The following is a 22,425-nucleotide window of genomic DNA, read 5'->3' as shown; positions in this document are numbered from 1 at the left end:
AAACGGCATTCCATAAAAACAGAATTCCCCAAAACCAGCATTCCCTAAAAATGGAATTCCCCCCCTTCCCTGAAATGGGAATTCCCCAAAACCAGAATTCCCTACAAACGGCATTCCCAGCCCTTCCCTAAAAACGGAATTCCCGCCCCAAAGAACACCAGGAAAAGCCGGAGCAGCCCCTGGATCCATCCCAGGAAAACCTCGGGAACATTTGTAGCAGCGATCCCCAAATTCCGGCATTTATTAACCCCCCTAATTAATAACGATTAATTAATGCCAGGCTAGTTCATTAGGACAAGAGGCCTCTGCTTCCAACGGTTTTCCAAAGGTTTTTCCCGTCCTGCCGGGGGAATGGATGTCCTGGAGTGGTTTTGGCCGGGATTCGGAGGGATCCGGGATAAAACCCGGGAGCTGGGAGGAGGAGCCGGGCTGAAATCCGGGATTTGGGATGCTCCAGCTCCTTCCCGGCCCGCAGGAACACGGGGACCCCGGAACCCTCCCCAAAGCCCGTTTGTCCAGGGGCTGGGGCCCAGTTTTCCCACTAAAATCTGGGAACACCCCCAAAAACTTGGGAATCATCCCCTAAAATCCCATTTAGGAATCGTCCCTAAATCCCATTTGGGAATCCTCCCTAAATCCCTTTTGGGAATCCTCCCTAAATCCTATTTAGGAATCATCCCTAAATCCCATTTTTTTAGGGAACTGAGGCCCAGTTTTCCTACTACAAACCAGGAAAACCACAAAAAACTTGGGAATTATCCCTAAATCCCACTTGGGAATCCTCCCTAAATCCCTTTCGGGAATCCTCCCTAAATCCCTTTCGGGAATCCTCCCTAAATCCTATTTAGGAATCCTCCCTAAATCCCTTTCAGGAATCCTCCCTAAATCCCTTTCGGGAATCCTCCCTAAATCCCTTTCGGGAATCCTCCCTAAATCCTATTTAGGAATCCTCCCTAAATCCCTTTCGGGAATCCTCCCTAAATCCCATTTTTTTGGGGGGGGGGACTGAGATCCAGTTTTCCCACCACAAACCCAAAAACCCACAAAAAACCCTCGGGAATCCTCCCCAAATCCCCTTTCTCCCCCCCAATTCCTCCCCCCTCCAAACCAGGAACACACTCCCAAAAAAACCTCGGGAATTTTTCCGGCCTCTCCCCTCGGCTGCTCAACCAAACCATTTTTTCCAGGGAAAGCTCCGATCCCCGGGGACGGATTTTTCTCCTCGGATGTTGAGTTTGTCGCTGTGGTTTTTTTTTTCCCAAGCTTTTCAAATCCCCCTAAATTTCCCTTTCCCTGGAAGAGCTCGGCGGAATCCCATAAAAGATGATTTATCCGGCGGCGCGAGCCGCACGGAGCCGCCGTTTCCAGGATAAACGCCGGGTGTAAATCGTCGTTTATGTCGGATCCCGACCGTCTTTACGAGTTTTCCCCCAGAAAACGGGATTTTCCCGGATTTATTCCTTCCGTCCCGGCCTCGCCCGCTCACGGAGGAATGCTTTGGGTGGGATTTTTCCCGCTTTTTTTTTTTTTTTTTCTGGGTGGGAATTGTGGGATTTTTAAATCGGGAGAATTTTCAAGGGAATTCGGGGTCGTTCCCGGGGTTTTCATTGGAGGATTGGCTGGAAAATCCTGGTTGGGGGAAAAGCTTGTCCCGACCGGAGTTCGGACACGGCAAAGGGAGAATTCCTTGGGAATTTCCTCGGGAAAAATCTCCTCATTCCCACCCTAAATCCGGTCACAGCAAATGGAGAATTCCTTGGGAATTTCCTCCGGAAAAATCTCCTCATTCCCACCCCAAATCCGGTCACAGCAAATGGAGAATTCCTTGGGAATTTCCTCCGGAAAAATCTCCTCATTCCCACCCCAAATCCGGTCACAGCAAATGGAGAATCCCTCGGGAATCTGGGTGGGAACAACTCCTCCTTCCCACCCTCATTCCCACCGGAAATCCGGCCTCAGCCAGCGGAGAATCCCTCAGGAATTTCCTTGGGAAAAGCTCCTCATTCCCACCCAAAATCCGGCCCCAAAGTGCAGAGAATCCCTTGGGAACCTTCCTGGAATGCCGGGCTGGGGAGTGAAGTGGGACAAACCCCGAGAAATCCCGGGAAAAGCAAATCCCAAATCCTTCCGTGCCGTGGGAATGACGTCGCGAGGTGGGAAATGAAACGGGACAAACCCCGAGAAATCCCGGGAAAAGCAAATCCCAAATCCTTCCGCGCCGTGGGAATGACGTCGGGAGGTGGGAAATGAAACGGGACAAACCCCGAGAAATCCCGGGAAAAGCAAATCCCAAATCCTTCCGCGCCGTGGGAATGACGTCGGGAGGTGGGAAATGAAACGGGACAAACCCCGAGAAATCCCGGGAAAAGCAAATCCCAAATCCTTCCGCGCCGTGGGAATGACGTCGGGAGGTGGGAAATGAAACGGGACAAACCCCGAGAAATCCCGGGAAAAGCAAATCCCAAATCCTTCCGTGCCGTGGGAATGACGTCGGGAGGTGGGAAATGAAACGGGACAAACCCCGAGAAATCCCGGGAAAAGCAAATCCCAAATCCTCCCCGCACCCAACCCCCCCCAAACCCTTTCCGCGGGGACACCGATCCACCCTTTCCCCGCTTCCAGAGGGAACGGATCCAACCCTTTCCCTGGATTCTCCCCCCCAAAAAACTCCCTCCCCATCACGGCCAGCAGCTCAACCCCCCAAAAAACCCACGGCAGCTTTTCCCGGCAGCGGAAAAGCCGGGAAAAGGTCAGGGAGCGGGAGAAACAATCAGATTTCCTAACGGCTTCCTTCGGAGCCAAACATTATCCCTTCTCCCGCTTTCCTGGCGGGTTGTTTTTTTTCCTCCCCCCCCCCCCCCCTCCCGTTTTTTATGGAAGGAGATTCTGCCAATTCCAAAGAAAAAGGAGGATTGAAATGAGCTTCTGCACCTTCGGGGGCCCATTTGGAAGTTTTACTGTACGGAGCTGACAGGAAAAATCGGGAATTAATATCCCGGAGCCGCTTCCGAGCTGCAATAGCAATTATTGGACTCGGTGTCCCTGGATAAATGATGGCGCCATTCCGCTAATTGGCTCCGACGGGCCCTGGAAATCCTCCCCCCGCCCCGCCCGCGGAAACGAGCCCGGGATTTGGGGAATGCGGGGGGGTTCCCACCCGGGAAAAGCGTGGAAAAATCCGGGAGTGGGAACGGCGGGAAAATCCGGGAGGGGGAATGGTGGGAAAATCCGGGAGTGGGAACGGCGGGAAAATCCGGGAGTGGGAATGGTGGGAAAATCCGGGAGTGGAAATGGTGGAAAATCCGGGAGTGGGAAATGGTGGGAAATCCGGGAGGGGAAAAGGTGGAAAATCCGGGAGTGGGAATGGTGGGAAAATCCGGGAGTGGGAACGGCGGGAAAATCCGGGAGTGGGAATGGTGGGAAAATCCGGGAGTGGGAATGGGGGAAAAATCCGGGAGTGGGAATGGTGGAAAATCCGGGAGTGGGAATGGTGGAAAATCCGGGAGTGGGAACGGCGGGAAAATCCGGGAGTGGGAATGGGGGAAAAATCCGGGAGTGGGAACGGCGGGAAAATCCGGGAGTGGGAACGGCGGGAAAATCCGGGAGTGGGAATGGTGGGAAAATCCGGGAGTGGGAATGGGGGAAAAATCCGGGAGTGGGAACGGCGGGAAAATCCGGGAGTGGAAACGGTGGGAAAATCCGGGAGGGGAAAAGGTGGAAAATCCGGGAGTGGGAATGGTGGAAAAATCCGGGAGTGGGAACGGCGGGAAAATCCGGGAGTGGGAATGGTGGGAAAATCCGGGAGTGGGAATGGTGGGAAAATCCGGGAGTGGGAATGGTGGGAAAATCCGGGAGTGGGAACGGCGGGAAAATCCGGGAGTGGGAATGGTGGGAAAATCCGGGAGTGGGAACGGCGGGAAAATCCGGGAGGGGAAAAGGTGGAAAATCCGGGAGTGGGAATGGTGGAAAATCCGGGAGTGGGAATGGTGGGAAAATCCGGGAGTGGGAATGGTGGGAAAATCCGGGAGTGGGAAATGGTGGAAAATCCGGGAGGGGAAAAGGTGGAAAATCCGGGAGTGGGAATGGTGGGAAAATCCGGGAGTGGGAATGGGGGAAAAATCCGGGAGTGGGAACGGCGGGAAAATCCGGGAGTGGGAATGGTGGGAAAATCCGGGAGTGGAAACGGCGGGAAAATCCGGGAGTGGGAATGGTGGGAAAATCCGGGAGTGGGAATGGGGGAAAAATCCGGGAGTGGGAACGGCGGGAAAATCCGGGAGTGGGAATGGTGGGAAAATCCGGGAGTTGTTCCCAGGTTTGGGTTTGGGATGGGAGGTGTCGTCAGAATAACCGGGAATGTTGATTGGGAATTTGAATTGTTATTCCCGATAAAACCATTCTGGCAATTTCTGCTCCGTGGAAATCCTGCCTGGAAAAACGACTCCGGATTTTTGGGAATGGTGCTTTTTTTCCACCTGGGAAAATCGTAAAAAAAAAACCCTGGAAAAGTCCTGGGAAAACCTGAGTTATTCCCAGGTTTGGGTTTCGAAGGGGAGGCGTGGTCGGAATAATTGGGAATATTATTAGGGAATTAAAAATGTTCTGGATTGTCGATTATTCCTAATAAAATTATCCCGGGGATTCCCCGCTCCCGTGCGACTCCATTAATTCCGGCCGTGCTCCCTGGGAGCGGAGCTCGGAATTAATTAATTAATCAATCAATCAATCAATCAATCAACGTTCCGGGATGGTTTTCCCACTTCAAATCCTGAGTTTTAAAAATTATTCCCTAATTATCTTCCGGACTTGGGATTGCAACAGGAGCTGCTCTTCTCCGACTTATCCCAAGGAAAAACGGGATCGCCGTCTCCAGCCCACCCTCAGCCCCCAAATCCCCGGGAATTCCTCCTCATCCCAAATATTCCAAAATTCAAATATGGAAACCTGGGATTTTCCTGGATGTTCAATCCCCTTTTCCCACTTTTTTTTTCCCCATGTCCTGTCCATCCCGGATTTTCCAAAGGATCGGATCCCACCCCAAATCCTCCTTGGGATTCCTGGCATTGTATTCCAAACTCCCTGAATTCCCAAAAATCCGCTGATCCCAGGGGTTATCCTGAATCCACCTTTTCCGGAGGGTTTGGGGCAGGGAAGCAAAAGCTGATCCCGGAAATTTCTCTTTTTTTTAAAGCCTTGATGAGCCAAGAAATTCCTGAAATTCCTGAAATTCCAGGAATTCCTTCTTCCTTTCCCAGCCCATCCGGACCTGAGGGAATTCTGAGGAGAATCCCAGAGGGTTTGGAGGTGAAGCATGGAAAAAACCTGGGAATTTTTCACTGGGATGAAGTCGGGAATTCCCCCTGCATCCCTTATCCCAAATCCCAAATCCCAAATCCCACATCCCACATCCCAAATCCCACATCCCAAATTTCTTATCCCAAATCCCAAATCAATTCCAAATCCCACATCCCAAGCCTTGCATCCCTTATCCCAAATCCCAAATCCCACATCCCACATCCCAAATTTCTTATCCCAAATCCCAAATCCCAAATTCCAAATCCCACATCCCAAATCCCAAATTTCTTATCCCAAATCCCAAATTCCTTATCCCGAATTTCTTATCCCAAATTTCTTATCCCAAATCCCACATCCCAAATTTCTTATCCCAAATTTCTTTTCCCAAATCCCTTATCCCAAATCCCACATCCCAAATCCCTCATCCCAAATCCCACATCCCAAATTTCTTATCCCAAATTTCTTATCCCAAATCCCTTCTCCCAAATCCCACATCCCAAATTTCTTATCCCAAATCCCAAATCCCACATCCCAAATCCCTTATCCCAAATCCCACATCCCAAATCCCACATCCCAAATCCCAAATCCCAAATCCCACATCCCAAATCCCACATCCCAAATTTCTTATCCCAAATCCCAAATCCCACATCCCAAATCCCACATCCCAAATCCCAAATCCCAAATCCCACATCCCAAATCCCACATCCCAAATTTCTTATCCCAAATCCCTTCCCCCAAATCCCTCACCCCAACCCCCCACAATGATGAAGGCGCTGAAACCCTCGGAAAATCCGGATAAAAACCAAATTCATGGAATTTCTCCCAAACCGGAGGTGGAAAACCCAAAGCGGCCAAGACACGGACACCCTCAGGAGCTCCGGATAAACCCCAAAAGTCCGGAATTCCGGGCAGGAATCCAAGCCAACCTTCCTCCCTCTCCAACCCCCCCGAGGGATAAACAAATTCCGGCGGCTCAGGGAGCGCGGAAAATCGGGATGGAGGCCACGGAACGAGGCCCAGGAATGTCCCCGCGGTTCCACCTGGAAAAATCCATCCAAATTCCGGCTCTGGGGAACGCGGGGCCGGGAGAATCTTTAACCAACCCCCCCCCGGAGCCCCTGGAAAATTCCCGGGAGCTGTTTCTGCTTCTCCTGGGAGTCACCCGGGCCGGGCGAGGGGAAGGATTTGTCGGGAAGGAACCGGAATTCCGCGGCTCCGGCTGGAATTTGCGGCTCCAAGGTCAGGCGGGAGGCGGGAAAAATGGGAAAAAGGAGGGAGGGAAGGTAAAGGGTGGGGGTTTGGTGGGAAAAATGGGAAAATCGGGAAAACAATCCCGGATTTGGTGGGAAATAATCGGGATGGGGAAGAGGCCTCGGCCTCAGTAGATTCATTGAATCCCTGAATCCCTGGAATTCCTGAAATCCCTGAATCCCTGGAATTCCCGAATTCCTGGAATTGCTGAATCCCTGAAACTCCTGAAATCCCTGAAACTCCTGAAATCCCTGAAATCCCTGAAATCCCTGAAATCCCGGAATTCCTGGGAAATTCCACCTCCATCCTGAGCCCCTTCCTGCCTTTCCTCAGCTCCAAACCCTCTGGAATATCCACCAAATCCAGGGAAAAAGGGACGGGAACAAAGAGCTCCCAGTCGGGAACTGGGATCCTCCATGGATCCAACCCGCCAGGAAATTCCCGCTCCGTGAAAATCAGACATTCCGTGAAAATCAGACATTCCATGAAAATCAGATATTCCATGAAAATCAGACATTCCATGAAAATCAGACATTCCCAGCACAGGAGGATTTTCCAGCCGGCCCAAATTCCCTCCCCGGGAGCAGAATTCCGGGAATTGGGAATTTATTTATTCCTGGAGTGGGGAATGGGGAATGGAGACAGGGATGGGAATTTATTCCCGATTCCTGAGGTGGGGAAAAAGGTGGGAAGAGCAAAGGATAAAATAAAAGAATAAAGGGAAATAAAAGACAATAAAAATAAAAGAAAGAAAAATGAAATGAAATAAAAATGAAATCAAATGAGGTCAAAATGCAATAAAAGAAAGTAAAAATGAAATAAAATAAAGCAAAATAAAGTAAAATGAAACTTTTTAAAAATAAAAAATTAAAATAAATATTAATAAATATAAATAAAAGAAAATAAATTAATAAAATATAACAGAAATGAAAGGAAGTAAAAGAAAAGAAAAACAAATAAAATAAAATAAAATAAATAAAAAACCCAAATAAAATAAAATAAATAAAATAAAATAAAACCAAATAAAATGAAATAAAATGAAATGAAATAAAATAAAATAAAAATAAAAAATAAAATAAAATATGAAATAAAGATAAAATAAAATAAAATAAAATAAAATAAAATAAAATAAAATAAAATAAAATAAAATAAAATAAAATAAATGAACTCCTCATGCCTTCTGTAACCCCTCAAACCCACCCACATCCAAATCCTGGTTTCCACTCACCCCCCCCCGAATTCCCCACGAATTTCACCGGATTTTTCCCAATCCCGATTTTTAACTCCCGACTTTTTTCACCTCCGGCATTTTTGTCCAGCCAGGAAAAAAAAGAAAAGGGAAAAAAAAGGGAAAAACCTCATGGGCTGAAAAAGGAGATTTTGGGGAAGATCTGTCGCCGCAAAAGTGCAAAACCAACGCCAGGAACCACAAATCCCCTTTGAAAATTCCCTTTTCATTTATTCCCTTTTTATTTATTCCCTTTTTATTTATTCCCTTTTAATTTATTCCCTTTTAAAATTCTCTTTTTATTTATTCCCTTTTCATTTATCCCCTTTTTATTTATCCCTTTTTATTTATCCCCTTTTCATTTATCCCCTTTTAAAATTCCCTTTTTATTTATTCCCTTTTCATTTATTCCCTTTTTTTCATTTATCCCCTTTTCATTTATCCCCTTTTAAAATTCCCTTTTCATTTATTCCCTTTTTATTTATTCCCTTTTTATTTATCCCCTTTTAAAATTCCCTTTTCATTTATCCCCTTTTTTTCATTTATCCCCCGCTCCAGCACGGCCGAAATTCCCGCTCCGTGACTTTCCCTCGGAAGCTTTTCCCAGCCCGGATTTCTTCGGCTTTTTTATCATTAGAAAAGAATCATTTTGATTTAAAAAAAGAACAATAAAAATAAAAAAAAAAAAAGGGGGGGGGGGGAAGGAGTTGAGGAGAGGCGGGAAAAGACGGAGCTAAGCAGGAAAAATGGAATTCTGGGGGAGAAAAAAGGGAATTTTTCCGTGGATCAGGGGAAGGGAAAAGGGACAACTCTGGGAAAAATCAATTTCGGAGGAGAGAAAAGGGAAATTTTTTTTTTTTTCCGTGGGTAAGGGAAGGGAAAAGGGACGACACTGAGTGGAATCATTTCCGGGGATAAAGGGAATTTTTCCCTGGATGAGGGAACAGGACCAAGCCTGGAGTTGTGGCCGGCTGTTCACACCGGGAAGAACCAATTTTTGAGGAAAGAAAAAGGGAATTTTTCCCTGGATGAGGGAAAGGACCAATCCCGGAGCTCTCGGTGGTGTTCACACCGGGAAGAACCAATTTTTGGGAGAGAAAAAGGGAATTTTTCCCTGGATGAGGGAAAGGACCAACCCCGGAGCTGTCGGTGATGTTCACACCGGGAAGAACCAATTTTTGAGGAGAGAAAAAGGGAATTTTTCCCTGGATGAGGGAAAGGACCAACCCCGGAGCTCTCGGTGATGTTCACACCGGGAAAAACCAATTTTTGAGGAAAGAAAAAGGGAATTTTTCCCTGGATGAGGGAAAGGACCAACCCCGGAGCTGTCGGTGATGTTCACACCGGGAAGAACCAATTTTTGAGGAGAGAAAAAGGGAATTTTTCCCTGGATGAGGAGAAAGAACCAACCCCGGAGCTGTCGGTGATGTTCACACCGGGAAGAACCAATTTTTGAGGAGAGAAAAAGGGAATTTTTCCCTGGATGAGGGAAAGGACCAACCCCGGAGCTGTCGGTGGTGTTCACACCGGGAAGAACCAATTTTTGGGAGAGAAAAAGGGAATTTTTCCCTGGATGAGGGAAAGGACCAACCCCGGAGCCGCCGGCGCTGTTCACGCCCGGACCCACCGGCAGCGGAGACAGAACGACAACGGCCCCGCGCGGGTTCCGCCGAGGACTCGCGGCCCCGCAATCAAACCCTGGCCCCCCGGAGCCCGTCCCGAGCCTCCGGCCGTCCCTTCCCCGCTCCCGGGTAACCCCGGCCGCGCTCCCGGCCGCCGCTCTTCCTCCTCCCCCGCGCCGGCTCGGCCTCAGGAATGGATTCGTAATTTATGGCCCGCCGCCGTATCCCGCCCGTAATTCCGCCTCGGCGTTTACGCCGAGATTTGTGTTCTTCCCAAATCCCACCTTTATTTATTTCCTCCCCCCATCCCTCCCTCCCTTTTTTTTTTTAATTTTTATTCTCCTCCTCTCTCTCTCTCTCTCTCCCGGCGTGGAAATATCCGATATCCTTCATTAGCTCGATTACGCGGGATAAGGGGGTTGATTCCTTTAAATTATTTAACCTTGGGAGAACCCGCTGGGACCCCATCAATTCCGGGCCCGCTAATGAAAATCATCCGTTAGGGCCGTTCCCCGAGACAGCGGGAGCAGGGACTCATGTACCGCGGAAAATCCAACTCCGTTGCTTGACTTTTATCCTTGGAATCCGACAGATCGGATCATTCGCCAAAAAAATTCCTTTTTTTTTTTCCCCCTCCCCATCTTGGAGCTGATCCCAAAACTTTTCGTTTTCTGTAGGATATCCCATATTGTTTTGTAGGATATCCCATTTTTTTAGTAGGATATCCCATTTTTTTTCTAGGATATCCCATTTTTTTTTCTAGGATATCCCATTTTTTTGGTAGGGTATCCCATTTTTTTAGTAGGGTATCCCTTTTTTTTTTCTAGGATATCCCATTTTTTTTTCTAGGATATCCCATTTTTTTTTCTAGGATATCCCATTTTTTTAGTAGGATATCCCATTTTTTTTCTAGGATATCCCATTTTTTTTTCTAGGATATCCCATTTTTTTGGTAGGGTATCCCATTTTTTTAGTAGGGTATCCCTTTTTTTTTTCTAGGATATCCCATTTTTTTTTCTAGGATATCCCATTTTTTTTTCTAGGATATCCCATTTTTCTTTTTCTAGGATATCCCTTTTTTTTTCTAGGATATCCCATTTTTTTTTCCAGGATATCCCATTTTTTTTTCTAGGATATCCCATTTTTTTGGTAGAGTATCCCATTTTTTTTTCTAGGATATCCCATTTTTTTGGTAGGATATCCCATTTTTTTGGTAGGGTATCCCATTTTTTTTTTTTTTTTGCAGGATTTCCCATTTTTTCCCCCGGATTTTTGGACTGTTCGGAAAAACCCCTTTGGAAGGAGAGAAATTCCCCCTTTTTGAGCTGAATTTGGCAGAATTTAGTTCCCAATTCCAGAAATCCACGTCCAGCACTTTCCTGGGGCTTTGCCTAAAGCTGGACCTCGGATCCGTGGAAATGGGGAGGGATGGAGCTCGACCCCAAAAATTCCACTGGAAACCCGACCCGGGGTCTGCCCAGGGCACAGAAAAAAGGGAGGAAAGGCAAAATTCAGGAGTTCCGCTTCACGTTTTGACCTAATTCCCTCATTAACGAACCAAATAAATTTAATTTCAGCTCCGCCCCCTTCGTGGGGACGGTTTTCGCATCCAAGCCCCTCCGATGGGAGACGCCGTCGCGCGATTTTGGCGCTTTTTTGGGTCCTTTTCCCGGTAAAACGGGTTTTTCGCTCCGTTTTCTGGGGCGTGGGGTTGGCGGTGCTGCCCGCAGGACGAGCTCGGAGGAATTCTGGGCAGGTTCGAGGAAAACCAACGGGATTTGGGGTGGATTTCCAAGGAAAAAAAGGCCAAGGACGCATCACCCGCCCCCTTCGCCTCACTGGGGATTTTTTTGTTTGGGCTTTGGGGGTTTTGGGGGGTGGTTAAAGCAGCTGAGAAGAGTCGAACAACCCCAAAATTGACCCTAAAGAGGGATCTGGGCACGGAACGAATCCTGAACTCTCCGGAATTCTCCGATTTTCCCACGGGACATTCCAAGCGGGGTGGGAATCCGCCGGGATCGGCCAAAGATCTTGGAGGAGCCACCAGAGCCGGGAGAACCGACTGTCCCCTCCCCTTCCCAACCCAAAGCATGAAAGAAGCAGAATAATTCAAGATCCGGAGACGGAAAGACGGAAATTTCCCGTTTTTTTTGTAGCGCAGCCGGGAGTCGCGGGATTTGCGGAGCTCCGGAATTCCATGGAGGCACCAGGAGGGACCAGGCCACCCCTGGGCCGCCTGTGGCCACCAGGCCGGGCAGTCCTGGCCAAACCACCCCCGCAGAGGTCTCCAAAAACGGCGACACATTTGTTTCTGGGAATTGCCCAAACCTGGGACAATTCCACCGGGAGAAAGCCAAGGGAAAAGTTCAGGATGGATTCCAGGTGGGAATCAAAGGCACTGGGTCCTCGTTTTCCCTCTGGATCCTGGTTTCTTTCCCTGGATCCCATTCCCGGGGTGTGCAGGATCACGGCCACCCTGACCCCGATGAAACCCCGGGTTTAAGACCTGGATTCAAGGGGAAATCCTCCATTTCCCAGCTCCAGCAGATTCCAGCCGCTCCAACTGGAGCAGCTTCACCGGGATGAAACGGGAGCCAAGGGAAGAGCTCAGGATGGGCTCTGGGGAGGGATCCACGGCTCCGGATCCTCCTTTTTCCCTGGATCCCGTTCCCGGTGCCATCACAGCCCCCCCTGACCCCAATAAAACCCCACATTTAAGGGGATTGAAGGGCGGCTCCGTTTCCCAACTCCAACGGGTTCCAGCTCCAACCCTCCTGCTCCAGCCTGGGATAAAACTGGATCCAGAGGAGGATCCGGAGGAGGATCCAGAGGAGGATCCAAAGGAAGATCCAAAGGAAGATCCAGAGGAGGATCCAAAGGAAGATCCAAAGGAAGATCCAGAGGAGGATCCAAAGGAGGATCCAAAGGAAGATCCAGAGGAGGATCCAAAGGAAGATCCAAAGGAAGATCCAGAGGAGGATCCAAAGGAAGATCCAGAGGAGGATCCAAAGGAAGGTCCAGAGGAAGATCCAGAGGAGGATCCAGAGGAAGATCCAAAGGAAGATCCAAAGGAAGGTCCAGAGGAAGATCCAGAGGAGGATCCAAAGGAAGATCCAGAGGAGGATCCAAAGGAAGATCCAAAGGAGGATCCAAAGGAAGATCCAGAGGAGGATCCAAAGGAAGATCCAAAGGAGGATCCAAAGGAAGATCCAAAGGAAGATCCAAAGGAGGATCCAAAGGAGGATCCAAAGGAAGATCCAAAGGAAGATCCAGAGGAGGATCCAGAGGAAGATCCAAAGGAAGATCTAGAGGAAGATCCAGAGGAGGATCCAAAGGAAGGTCCAGAGGAAGATACAGAGGAGGATCCAAAGGAAGATCCAGAGGAGGATCCAAAGGAGGATCCAGAGGAAGATCCAGAGGAGGATCCAAAGGAGGATCCAAAGGAGGATCCAAAGGAGGATCCAAAGGCTCTGGACCTTCACCTGGCCCTGGATCCCATTCCCAGAGCGCGCAGGAACACCCCGAGCCCTCCAAAGCCCCGAACCTTCCAGGGCCGCTTTCCTCCATCTCCCCGACTCCCAGACCCTCCCGGGAAACCGATCCCAATTTCCCCAGCTTCAATCCCCGCTCCTCGCTTTGCCTCCAAGCCTTTTCTTCGCCTTTCTCCTTCCATTTATTCCCTTTTTTTTTCTTCCTTTCTCCCTTTCTCTTTCATTTTCTTTTTTTTTTGTGCTGAAGCTGTAAAAGGCGCCGGGCCGGGAGTTCATTTGGGGCTGATAAGCCATGACAAACACGGGGCCGCCGATGGAAGCGCTGACAGCCGCGGGCCCGGCCGCGATTCGCCTTCCAAAACGACCAAAAAAAAACCCCCCAAAAAAACCCCCCCAAAAAAAACCCCTCCACACGCAGCATGCAAAGGAGTTCCGAGTGCGTCGGGTGGAAAAGGAGAGGAGGGGGGTGGAAAAAGAGGAAAAACAAAAAAAAATTCCCCGCATGGAAGAGGAGAAGGGCGGGCGGCGCTGGGAGAGAGAGAGAGAGCGGGAGAGAGCTGCAGATCAATCATTTATAATTAACAAAAATCCGATTGGGGCTTTAAATAGAGATCAATGAGCGGCGGGCTGAGTGGATTGCGAGGATGTATTCACCTTCTCGTAACTCTCCTCGCGAGCTGTCACACCTCCCGAACCCCCATTTGTTTTGTTAACAAAGCTTCAGGGGGCGCCGGGCTCTCATTGAAATTTCATTAATCTAATGGAGTAAAGTCCTGGGGAAGGGGAGAAGGGAGGGGGGGGGGAAGGAAAAAAAAAAAAAAGGAGAAAAAAAATAAAGAAGGGAAAAAAAAAAAAATCAAATTCTCGTTGGGCGAGATGGTACCTGGGAAAGATAACCTCTGGTTGAACTCCCCGCCTCGGCGGGCTCTGCCATCAGTCTGGGAGCAGACAGCAGCGCGATGATTGCAGCCACCGGCCGCAGATCCTTCTTCTGCCGCGGCCGCGGCTCCTGCTGCCCCCCCGAGCCCCCCGAGCCCCCCGGGCTGAGCCCCGGCGCCGCCGGCCGCGGCCGGGACCGGGGTCACGGCTGGGACGGGGTCAGGGCTAAGATTATCCCGGGTTTGGGTTTGGGACCGCAGTGGGGTCACGGCTGGGACGGGGTCAGGGCTGGGACGGGGTCAGGGCTAAGATTATCCCGGGATTGGGTTTGGGACCACAGTGGGGTCACGGCTGGGACCGGGGTCACGGCTGGGACGGGGTCAGGGCTAAGATTATCCCGGGTTTGGGTTTGGGACTGCAGTGGGGTCACGGCTGGGACGGGGTCAGGGCTAAGATTATCCCGGGTTTGGGTTTGGGACGGCAGTGGGGTCACGGCTGGGACGGGGTCAGGGCTGGGACGGGGTCAGGGCTAAGATTATCCCGGGATTGGGTTTGGGACCACAGTGGGGTCACGGCTGGGACCGGGGTCACGGCTGGGACGGGGTCAGGGCTAAGATTATCCCGGGTTTGGGTTTGGGACGGCAGTGGGGTCACGGCTGGGACGGGGTCAGGGCTAAGATTATCCCGGGATTGGGTTTGGGGCTGCAGTGGGGTCACGGCTGGGACGGGGTCAGGGCTAAGATTATCCCGGGTTTGGGTTTGGGACTGCAGTGGGGTCACGGCTGGGACGGGGTCAGGGCTGGGACGGGGTCAGGGCTAAGATTATCCCGGGTTTGGGTTTGGGACGGCAGTGGGGTCACGGCTGGGACGGGGTCAGGGCTAAGATCACCCGGAGCTTGACCCTGGAACGGCAGCGGGGTGACGGCTGGGGCTGGAATGGGGTCGGGTCTACAATCGTCGTCACGGGTTTGGGTTTGGGTTTGGGAGTGCGGTGGAGTGACGGCTGGGACTGGCACGGTGTCAGGTCTGAAAGGACCTTGAGCTTGGCTCTGGAGCTGCAGCGAGGTCACGGCTGGAAACGGGACCGGCCTTCGGGCCTCAGCTCCGAAACCGCCCCAGGCTCAGCCCAGAACCAGCCCGGCCTCGGTTCTGGAACCGGACACGTCCCTCCCAGCTGTCCCCTCACGCAATCCCGGAGCTGCTGACGTTGGGAAAGACCTCCAAGGTCAGGTCCAAACTTCAGCGCGGCACTGCCACGGGATCATGGAACGGTTTGGGTGGGAAGGGACCACAAAGCCCATCCAGGGACACCTCCCCCCGTCCCAGGGTGCTCCAAACCCCGTCCAGCCTGGCCTGGGACACTTCCCGGGATCCGTCCCCAACCTCCTCACACCATCCCAATCCCCGGGCAGCGGAGAGGAGGATTTCCGGGTTTTTTTTGGGATTCCTCCATCCAGCTGAAAACCCCAAACTTCCTCCTCTCCCCCACCCGCCCCAATCCTCAGCGTCTCGCCAAAACCCTCAGGGATTCTGGGGAGGTTTCCAAGGCCAGATTCGGTTTCGAGGGAAAACTGAGGAGGGGCGGGGGGTGGGGAGTTTTCTCCCGAAAAACCTCCTCGTTCCTCCCGCTGCCGGATCCGTGACCTTCCCGGCAGCTCCCGCTAATTTTCCGGGGATGTTGTATTCGGAATATTCCAGGAATCCCAACAACTGGGGCAAGTAACTGGGCCACAGGAGACTCTCAACTTTCAGCCCCCGCTCCCGGCTGTGGGAAAGAGCAGGAAACTCGAATCCGAGCGAGGAAAGACCGTTAAAGAAAAAGAGGGAAAAATCTCACGGGGTTCTCAAGGCCTGGCACGGCGGGAAGGGCAGGGATTTATTTTTGGGGGGGGCGGAAATTCTGGGAATTGGAGTGAACGGCGACCAAGCCGAGCACAGACACCTGCAGGGCCCAACCCCGCCCCAGCGGCGGCGCTTATGGCACAAACCCCGCTCGATTTACGGGGGAAACGAAAGCCAAATCCAGGTGGCCCATCAAATCCAGCCGCGGTTTTTATTCGGGATGAGCCGCAGGCAGAGCCAGCTGTGGAGCCGAGTGCCGAGGCCGTGGGCACAGCCCCAAACCCGGCCTTGACTTCCCGGTTAGAGGAGCCCCCGACCCCACGGAAATCCAGGGAATCACACCTGGAATATCCCGATTAAATCCACTTAAGGCTCCCGGTGGGGTCACGGTGACGGGGCCCGGCTTGTCCCCAGGCCGCTCCCACGGTGGTGGCACCGAGGGGACACAGGGAGAGGATCCAAACCCCCCTCCGGACATCCCCGCGTGGTTTTGCGGCTTTTCCCCCCTCCCCTCCTTCCCGTCCTCCAAGGTCTTTCCTCCTCCGCTCCTGAGGTTTCCAAGTTTTTCCCGTCTCCAGCTCTGCCTGGGGCGGGTGGAGAGGGACAAATGCCGGGAAAAAACGGGAGCAGCGATTCCATGGGGAACCCGGGTTTGTGTCCCCTCACGATGGAATTCCCAGGGGAGCCCTGGCTGCCCCATCCCGGGAATTGTCCCAGGCCAGGGGTAACAGGAATTGTCCCCGGATGGGACTGCAGGGGGTTGAGTGTCCCATCCATCCCAAAGCATTCCAGGATTCTGGAATGTTCATCCCAAGTCCCTCCTTCCAGCTCTGGCTTTCCCAGGCCACGATCCTGCGGGAATACTCGGGATCAGAGGGGAAAAGAGCCGGAAAAAAACTCCGATGGAGGGAGGAGGAGTGGGAGGGCAGCGGGGCAACCAGGACAGAGTGACCCTGGTGGACAGATGGACACGGCCAGGACAGAGGGACCCTGCCGGACTGAGTGACCCTGGTGGACAAACGGACACAGCCAGGACAGAGTGACCCAGCTGGACAGAAGGACATGGCCAGGACAGAGTGACCCTGCCAGGACTGAGTGACCCTGGTGGACACAGTGACCCTGGTGGACAGATGGACACGGCCAGGACAGAGTGACCCTGGTGGACAGATGGACACGGCCAGGACTGAGTGACCCTGCCGGACAAACGGACACGGCCAGGACAGAGTGACCCTGGTGGACAGATGGACACGGCCAGGACAGAGGGACCCTGCCGGACAAACAGACACGGCCAGGACAGAGTGACCCTGCCGGACTGAGTGACCCTGGTGGACAGATGGACATGGCCAGGACAGAGTGACCCTGCCGGACAAAAGGACACGGCCAGGACTAAGTGACCCTGCCAGGACTGAGTGACCCTGGTGGACAAACGGACACAGCCAGGACTGAGTGACCCAGCTGGACAGAAGGACATGGCCAGGACTGAGTGACTCTGGTGGACACAGTGACCCTGGTGGACAGATGGACACGGCCAGGACACAGTGACCCTGCCAGGACAGAGTGACCCTGGTGGACACATGGACACGGCCAGGACAGAGTGACCCTGCCGGACAAACGGACACGGCCAGGACAGAGTGACCCTGGTGGACAGAGTGACCCTGCCGGACAAACGGACACGGCCAGGCCGGGAGGGGCTGAGCCAGCAAATCCCAGCCCGGAACTTTCCCAGGAGTGAAACCAGGGAATTCTGGCGCGTTAACAGATTCCTCCACGGCCACAGCCCCAAAAATTCCATTTCCTTTGGGCAGAGACAGAATTCCCAGAACATCCAGGGAGGATGGAGTGAGGAACGAGCATCAGCAACCGGGGATTCAGGGAGAGGGCAACGCCGAGCCAGGGAAAGGGAATTGTGGAGCTGGTGCTCACCCCGATATCCCACTGAGATCGCACAGGTATCCCCAGGTATCCCCAGGAATCCCACATTCCCAACCCTCTGCTTTCCCCAAAAATCCCCTCTTGGCTCCACCCTGATCACAGCAATCCCAAACCCCCACCCCGCCCACAGGGATCCCGAATCCCCCCCTGCCCACGGGGATCCCAAATCCCCACCGTGCCCACGGGGATCCTGAATCCCCCCCCTGCCCACGGGGATCCCGAATCCCCCCCCACCCACGGGGATCCCGAATCCCCCCCCGCCCACGGGGATCCCAAATCCCCACCCCGCCCACGGGGATCCCGAATCCCCCCCCTGCCCACGGCGATCCCGAATCCCCCCCCGCCCACGGGGATCCCAAATCCCCACCCTGCCCACGGGGATCCCGAATCCCCCCGTGCCCACGGGGATCCCAAATCCCCATCCCGCCCACGGGGATCCCGAATCCCCCCCTGCCCACGGGGATCCCGAATCCCCACCGTGCCCACGGGGATCCCGAATCCCCCCTGCCCGCGGGGATCCCGAATCCCCCCCCGCCCACGGGGATCCCGAATCCCCCCCCGCCCACGGGGATCCCGAATCCCCCCCTGCCCGCGGGGATCCCGAATCCCCCCCCTGCCCACGGCGATCCCGAATCCCCACCTGCCCACGGGGATCCCGAATCCCCCCCTGCCCACGGGGATCCCACCCTCCCATCCCCTCGGGGCTGCTCTCCCCTCCCGGCTCCACCTGCGGGTTCCCCTCCCGTCCCTCCCCGCTGATCCCGTTCCAGCCCCTTCCCAGCCGGGATAAAGGACGAGCAGGGAGAGAGGAGAACGCTCTTCCACAGAACATTCCAGACAGGATTTTTAAAAAAACCCCTTCAAATTCCAATTGTTTTGTTTGTTTGTTTGTTTTAAAAGCCTGGCACCTTTTCGGGGGCTCCGTGCGGGAGCAGGGAAGGGAGGAAATCTGGGAACGAGGGAGAGGCGCCGATTCCAAACACGCGCACGGACGAGCCTTGGGGGAATTGGGTGAACTTTTGAACCAGAGCTGCGGAGAGACAGAGCCGAGAGCCTGTTCCCACTTTAATAAACAATTCCCTCTCTTTCTTTCTTTCTCTCTCTCTCTTTTTTTTTTTTTTTTCTTCTCCTCAATTAATTAAGGTTTGGGAAGGAAAAAAAAAAAAAGGGAAAAAGAAAAAAAAAAAACCTGGCAGGAGAGGAGTAATGGAGCAGGCGGCGCGTTCCTTACAGATGGATCCTACCTTTGGCTGCTTATTAAATCTCTGCATGATTGCGCTGCGGAAAATTAATCGCATTGTTTTCCCTCTTTCCGAGGGCTCGGCAAACAGCTCGGCTCCCGCTCCCTGCCCCCATTCCCGCATGGAAAACGGGGCCGGGATCGGCCGGGCCGCCCCACGGTCACGCCGGGGTGGGTTTTGGGGGGTTTTTTTGGGGGGGGGGGGGGATTTGGGGTTTTTGGGTTTGGGCGGGGAAGGGAAATTGGGAAAATAGGGAGAAAAGTGGGGGGAGGTGGGAGGGAGATGGAGGCCAGAGGGGTTTGTGGGGGGTGTGGGGTGCTGGAGCCCAGCTCCTCATCCTCCTCTTCCTCCTCCTCCTCATCCTCGCCCTGATCATGGTCTTCATCCTCGTCCTCATCATCCTGATCCTCAGCTTCCCCCTCTTCTTCCTCCTCCTCCTCCTCCTCCTTCCCCTGGGCCTCATCCTAATCCTGATCTTCATCCTCGTCCTGACCCTGGTCCTCATCCTGATCTTCATCTCCATCCTGCTCCTCCTCCTCCTGGACCTCATCTTCATCCTGGTCTTCATCCTGATTCTCAGCAGCCTCCTCCTCCTCCTCCTCCTGGTCCTCACCCTGACCCTGATGTTCATCCTCCTCCTCCTCCTCCTGGTCCTCACCCCGATCTTCATCCTCATCCTATCTTCATCTACCTTCTCCTCTTCCTCCTCCTCCTCTTCCTCCTCCTCCTTGTCCTCACCCTGATCCCGATCTTCATCCTCATCCTGATCCTCAGCTTCCTCCTCCTCCTCCCAATCTTCATCCCGACCCTCCTCCTCTTCCTCCCCCCATCTCCAGAGCCACCACCACAAACCCCGAGCTCCCAGTCTGGAATCTCCCAAACTGGGACGTGGGATGAGGATCCCTCCGCCCCGAGGGACGAGCAGGGACAATTCCCATCCCTCGGGAATGGATCCCCTTTTTCCAGAGCCACCACCACAAACCCCGAGTCCCCGACTGGATCTGGGGAATTGGACGAGGATCCCTCCGGCCCGAGGGACGAGCAGGGACAATTCCCATCCCTCGGGAATGGATCCCCTTTTTCCAGAGGCACCACCACCACAAACCCCGAGCCCCCGACTGGATCTGGGGGATTGGACGAGGATCCCTCCGGCCCGAGGCCTTTGGCCGAGTCCGGGTTTGTGTTCCCGTTGTCCCACAGCTGCTCCCAGGCCTTCGGAATCCCCAGCCAGGCCCTTTGGACACCGAAAACCGGGACAACAACGGGACGGGGCTGGGAGTGAGGGGAAACCCCTTGGAGAGGGACGGGGCACCGCGTCGTCCCTCAACAACTCCTGCAGCCATCCCGGGAATTGCCGCCGGCCAAAAACGTGGATCGAGGCCCAGTCTGGGACACAGGGAGAGCCGGGGGTGACCAGGGAGGGAGAGGGGAAAGGGAATCCTTTCCCAACCCTTCTTCGCCTGTTTCTCTTTTCCTTCCACATCCCCCTTTTCCCTCCCAATTCCTCTTTTCCCATCCCTCATTTCCTTTTCCCGTCCCTCTTTTCCTTCCCCACCCTCTCCTCCCCATCCCTCCCAACCCTTGAAGCGGCCAGGAATGATCCTTGGGATGATCCCGGGATGATCCCGAGGCGTCGCCGCGGCCGCCAATCCTCCCAACCTTTGAAAGGACCACCCAGAACTCCCAAACCAACACGGCAAACCGATCCAAATCCAAACCCGGCCTGGAAAAAAACCCAAAAAAACTCCGTCTGCCGCAATCCCGCGGCTCGGGGCAGCTCCGGCACGGGATAAAAACCGGGAATGATCCTGGGGATGATCCCAGCCCGTTGCCATGGCTGCCAACCCTTGAAACAACCGCTCCAGAACACCCAAAACCTCGCTCGCAACACCCAAACCAACACCCCAAACCCATCCCAGACTGATACAAACCCCCAAAAACTCCGTTTTTCCCGGGAAGAGGAGGCCGGGAATGATCCTTGGGATGATCCCGGCCCGTTGCCATGGCTGCCAACCCTCCCAACCCTTGAAACGACCACCCCGGAACACCCAAACCAACACCCCAAACCCATCCAAACCCAAACCCAGCCTGGAAAAACAAAAAACCAACACCCCTCCCCCCCCAAAAAAAAAACTCCGTCAGCTGCCGCAATGGGGAAAAAGCCGGGAATGATCCTCGGGATGATCCCGGGCCGATCGCCGGGCCGTTGCCATGGTTGCGGGGTGACCCCTCGGCACCAGCCCGGGGGCAGCGGGGTCAGCGCGCGACCGCTCCGACCCGCGGGGTGAAAAGTTCAGGCAGCGCAGGAAAAACCAATACCCGGCCCCTCCGGAGCCGCTCCCCGATTTATTCCCATTCCCGGCAAGCCATGCATGGAAAATCCAGATAAATCCCGCCGAGCCCCGCCGGGGGAGCCGGCACCCGATGGATGCAAACAGATGTCCGCAGGGGAGCGGGGAGGGGCCGCCCGGCCCTTAATATTTATTAATAATTCCCGTGAATTCCGCCCCTCTCTTCGCCGGAAAAAAAAATAATAAAATTCCTTTTGTTGTTTAAAAAAAAAAAAACAACAACAAAAAACGGTTTTTAATTCCGAGCCCCTCCCCCTCCGGAATTTTTATATTTTTTTTGGGGGGGGGGGGAGGGGGGTTTGTTATTATTTTTATTTTTTAATTTCCCCCTCTCGGCTCTTTCCCAATCCGGTGTCAAATTAGGGCAGATAATGAGTATTTACAGCGCCGTTAGCGCCCCGATTTATATCCCGATTTATTTCCCGGACCGACCGAGCCCCGTCGATATCCCGGCCTGGATTTTTTCCCCTCGTTTTAAATGGATCTCACAAAATTGGCTTTTCCCCGAGACGCGTGTGATGAATAACTTCGTGCTAAAGATAAAAGTTTGAATTTCTGCTCTTGATAAAGAAAATTAGGCAGAGTGGGCGCAGTTGATAAAAACACGCTTAAAATTCTGTGTTTGACCAAAATTACATCCAATAAACATGTTAAAAAAAAAAACCAACCTGCTATTGATAAAATCTGCTTAAAATTCTCTGTTTGACCAAAATTACATCCAATAAACACGTAAAAAACTCTGCTTTTGATAAAATACGTTTAAAACTCTGTTTGGTCAAAATAACATCCAATAAACATCTAAAAAAACCCCGTTATTGATATTAAAAATATTAAAAATATGCTTAAAGCTCTCTTTGACCAGAATAAAATCCAATAAACATCTAAAAAAACCCCCGTTATTGATATTAAAAATATGCTTAAAGCTCTCTTTGACCAAAATAAAATCCAATAAACATCTAAAAAAACCCCGTTATTGATATTAAAAATATTAAAAATATGCTTAAAACTCTGTTTGACCAAAATAGCATCCAATAAACATCTAAAAAAACCCCGTTATTGATATTAAAAATATTAAAAATATGCTTAAAACTCTGTTTGACCAAAATAAAATCCAATAAACATGAAAAAAACCCCCGTTATTGATATTAAAAATATTAAAGATATGCTTAAAGCTCTCTTTGACCAAAATAAAATCCAATAAACATCAAAAAACCCCGTTATTGATATTAAAAATATTAAAAATATGCTTAAAGCTCTCTTTGACCAAAATAAAATCCAATAAACATCAAAAAAACC

General features: G+C 52.3%; 2 protein-coding genes across 2 annotated transcripts in view; one reads left to right on the top strand and one right to left on the bottom strand.

Annotated features, from left to right (window-relative positions):
• LOC136301688 (src kinase-associated phosphoprotein 1-like) overlaps positions 1–22,425 on the bottom strand; it is a 105,713-nt gene that overhangs the window by 37,310 nt on the left and 45,978 nt on the right. The window lies entirely within an intron of this gene.
• Positions 11,985–13,663, top strand: LOC136301885 (RNA-binding protein 12B-like). Its single transcript, XM_066205114.1, has one exon. It carries the CDS (start codon positions 12,006–12,008, stop codon positions 13,464–13,466), a length of 1,461 nt encoding a protein of 486 aa, XP_066061211.1. The 5' UTR covers positions 11,985–12,005; the 3' UTR covers positions 13,467–13,663.

This window comes from Chamaea fasciata, unplaced genomic scaffold (assembly GCF_029207755.1).
Source record: "Chamaea fasciata isolate MVZ Bird 193981 ecotype frontalis unplaced genomic scaffold, bChaFas1.0.hap1 SCAF_27, whole genome shotgun sequence".
NCBI lineage: Eukaryota > Metazoa > Chordata > Aves > Passeriformes > Sylviidae > Chamaea > Chamaea fasciata.
Note: the sequence above shows the minus strand (reverse complement) of the source record. Positions and strands in the feature narration are given on the sequence as shown.

Excerpts from the sequence above, each read along its gene's own strand:
- LOC136301885 (XM_066205114.1), top strand. The coding sequence starts at position 12,006 with ATGGGCTCTGGGGAGGGATCCACGGCTCCGGATCCTCCTTTTTCCCTG.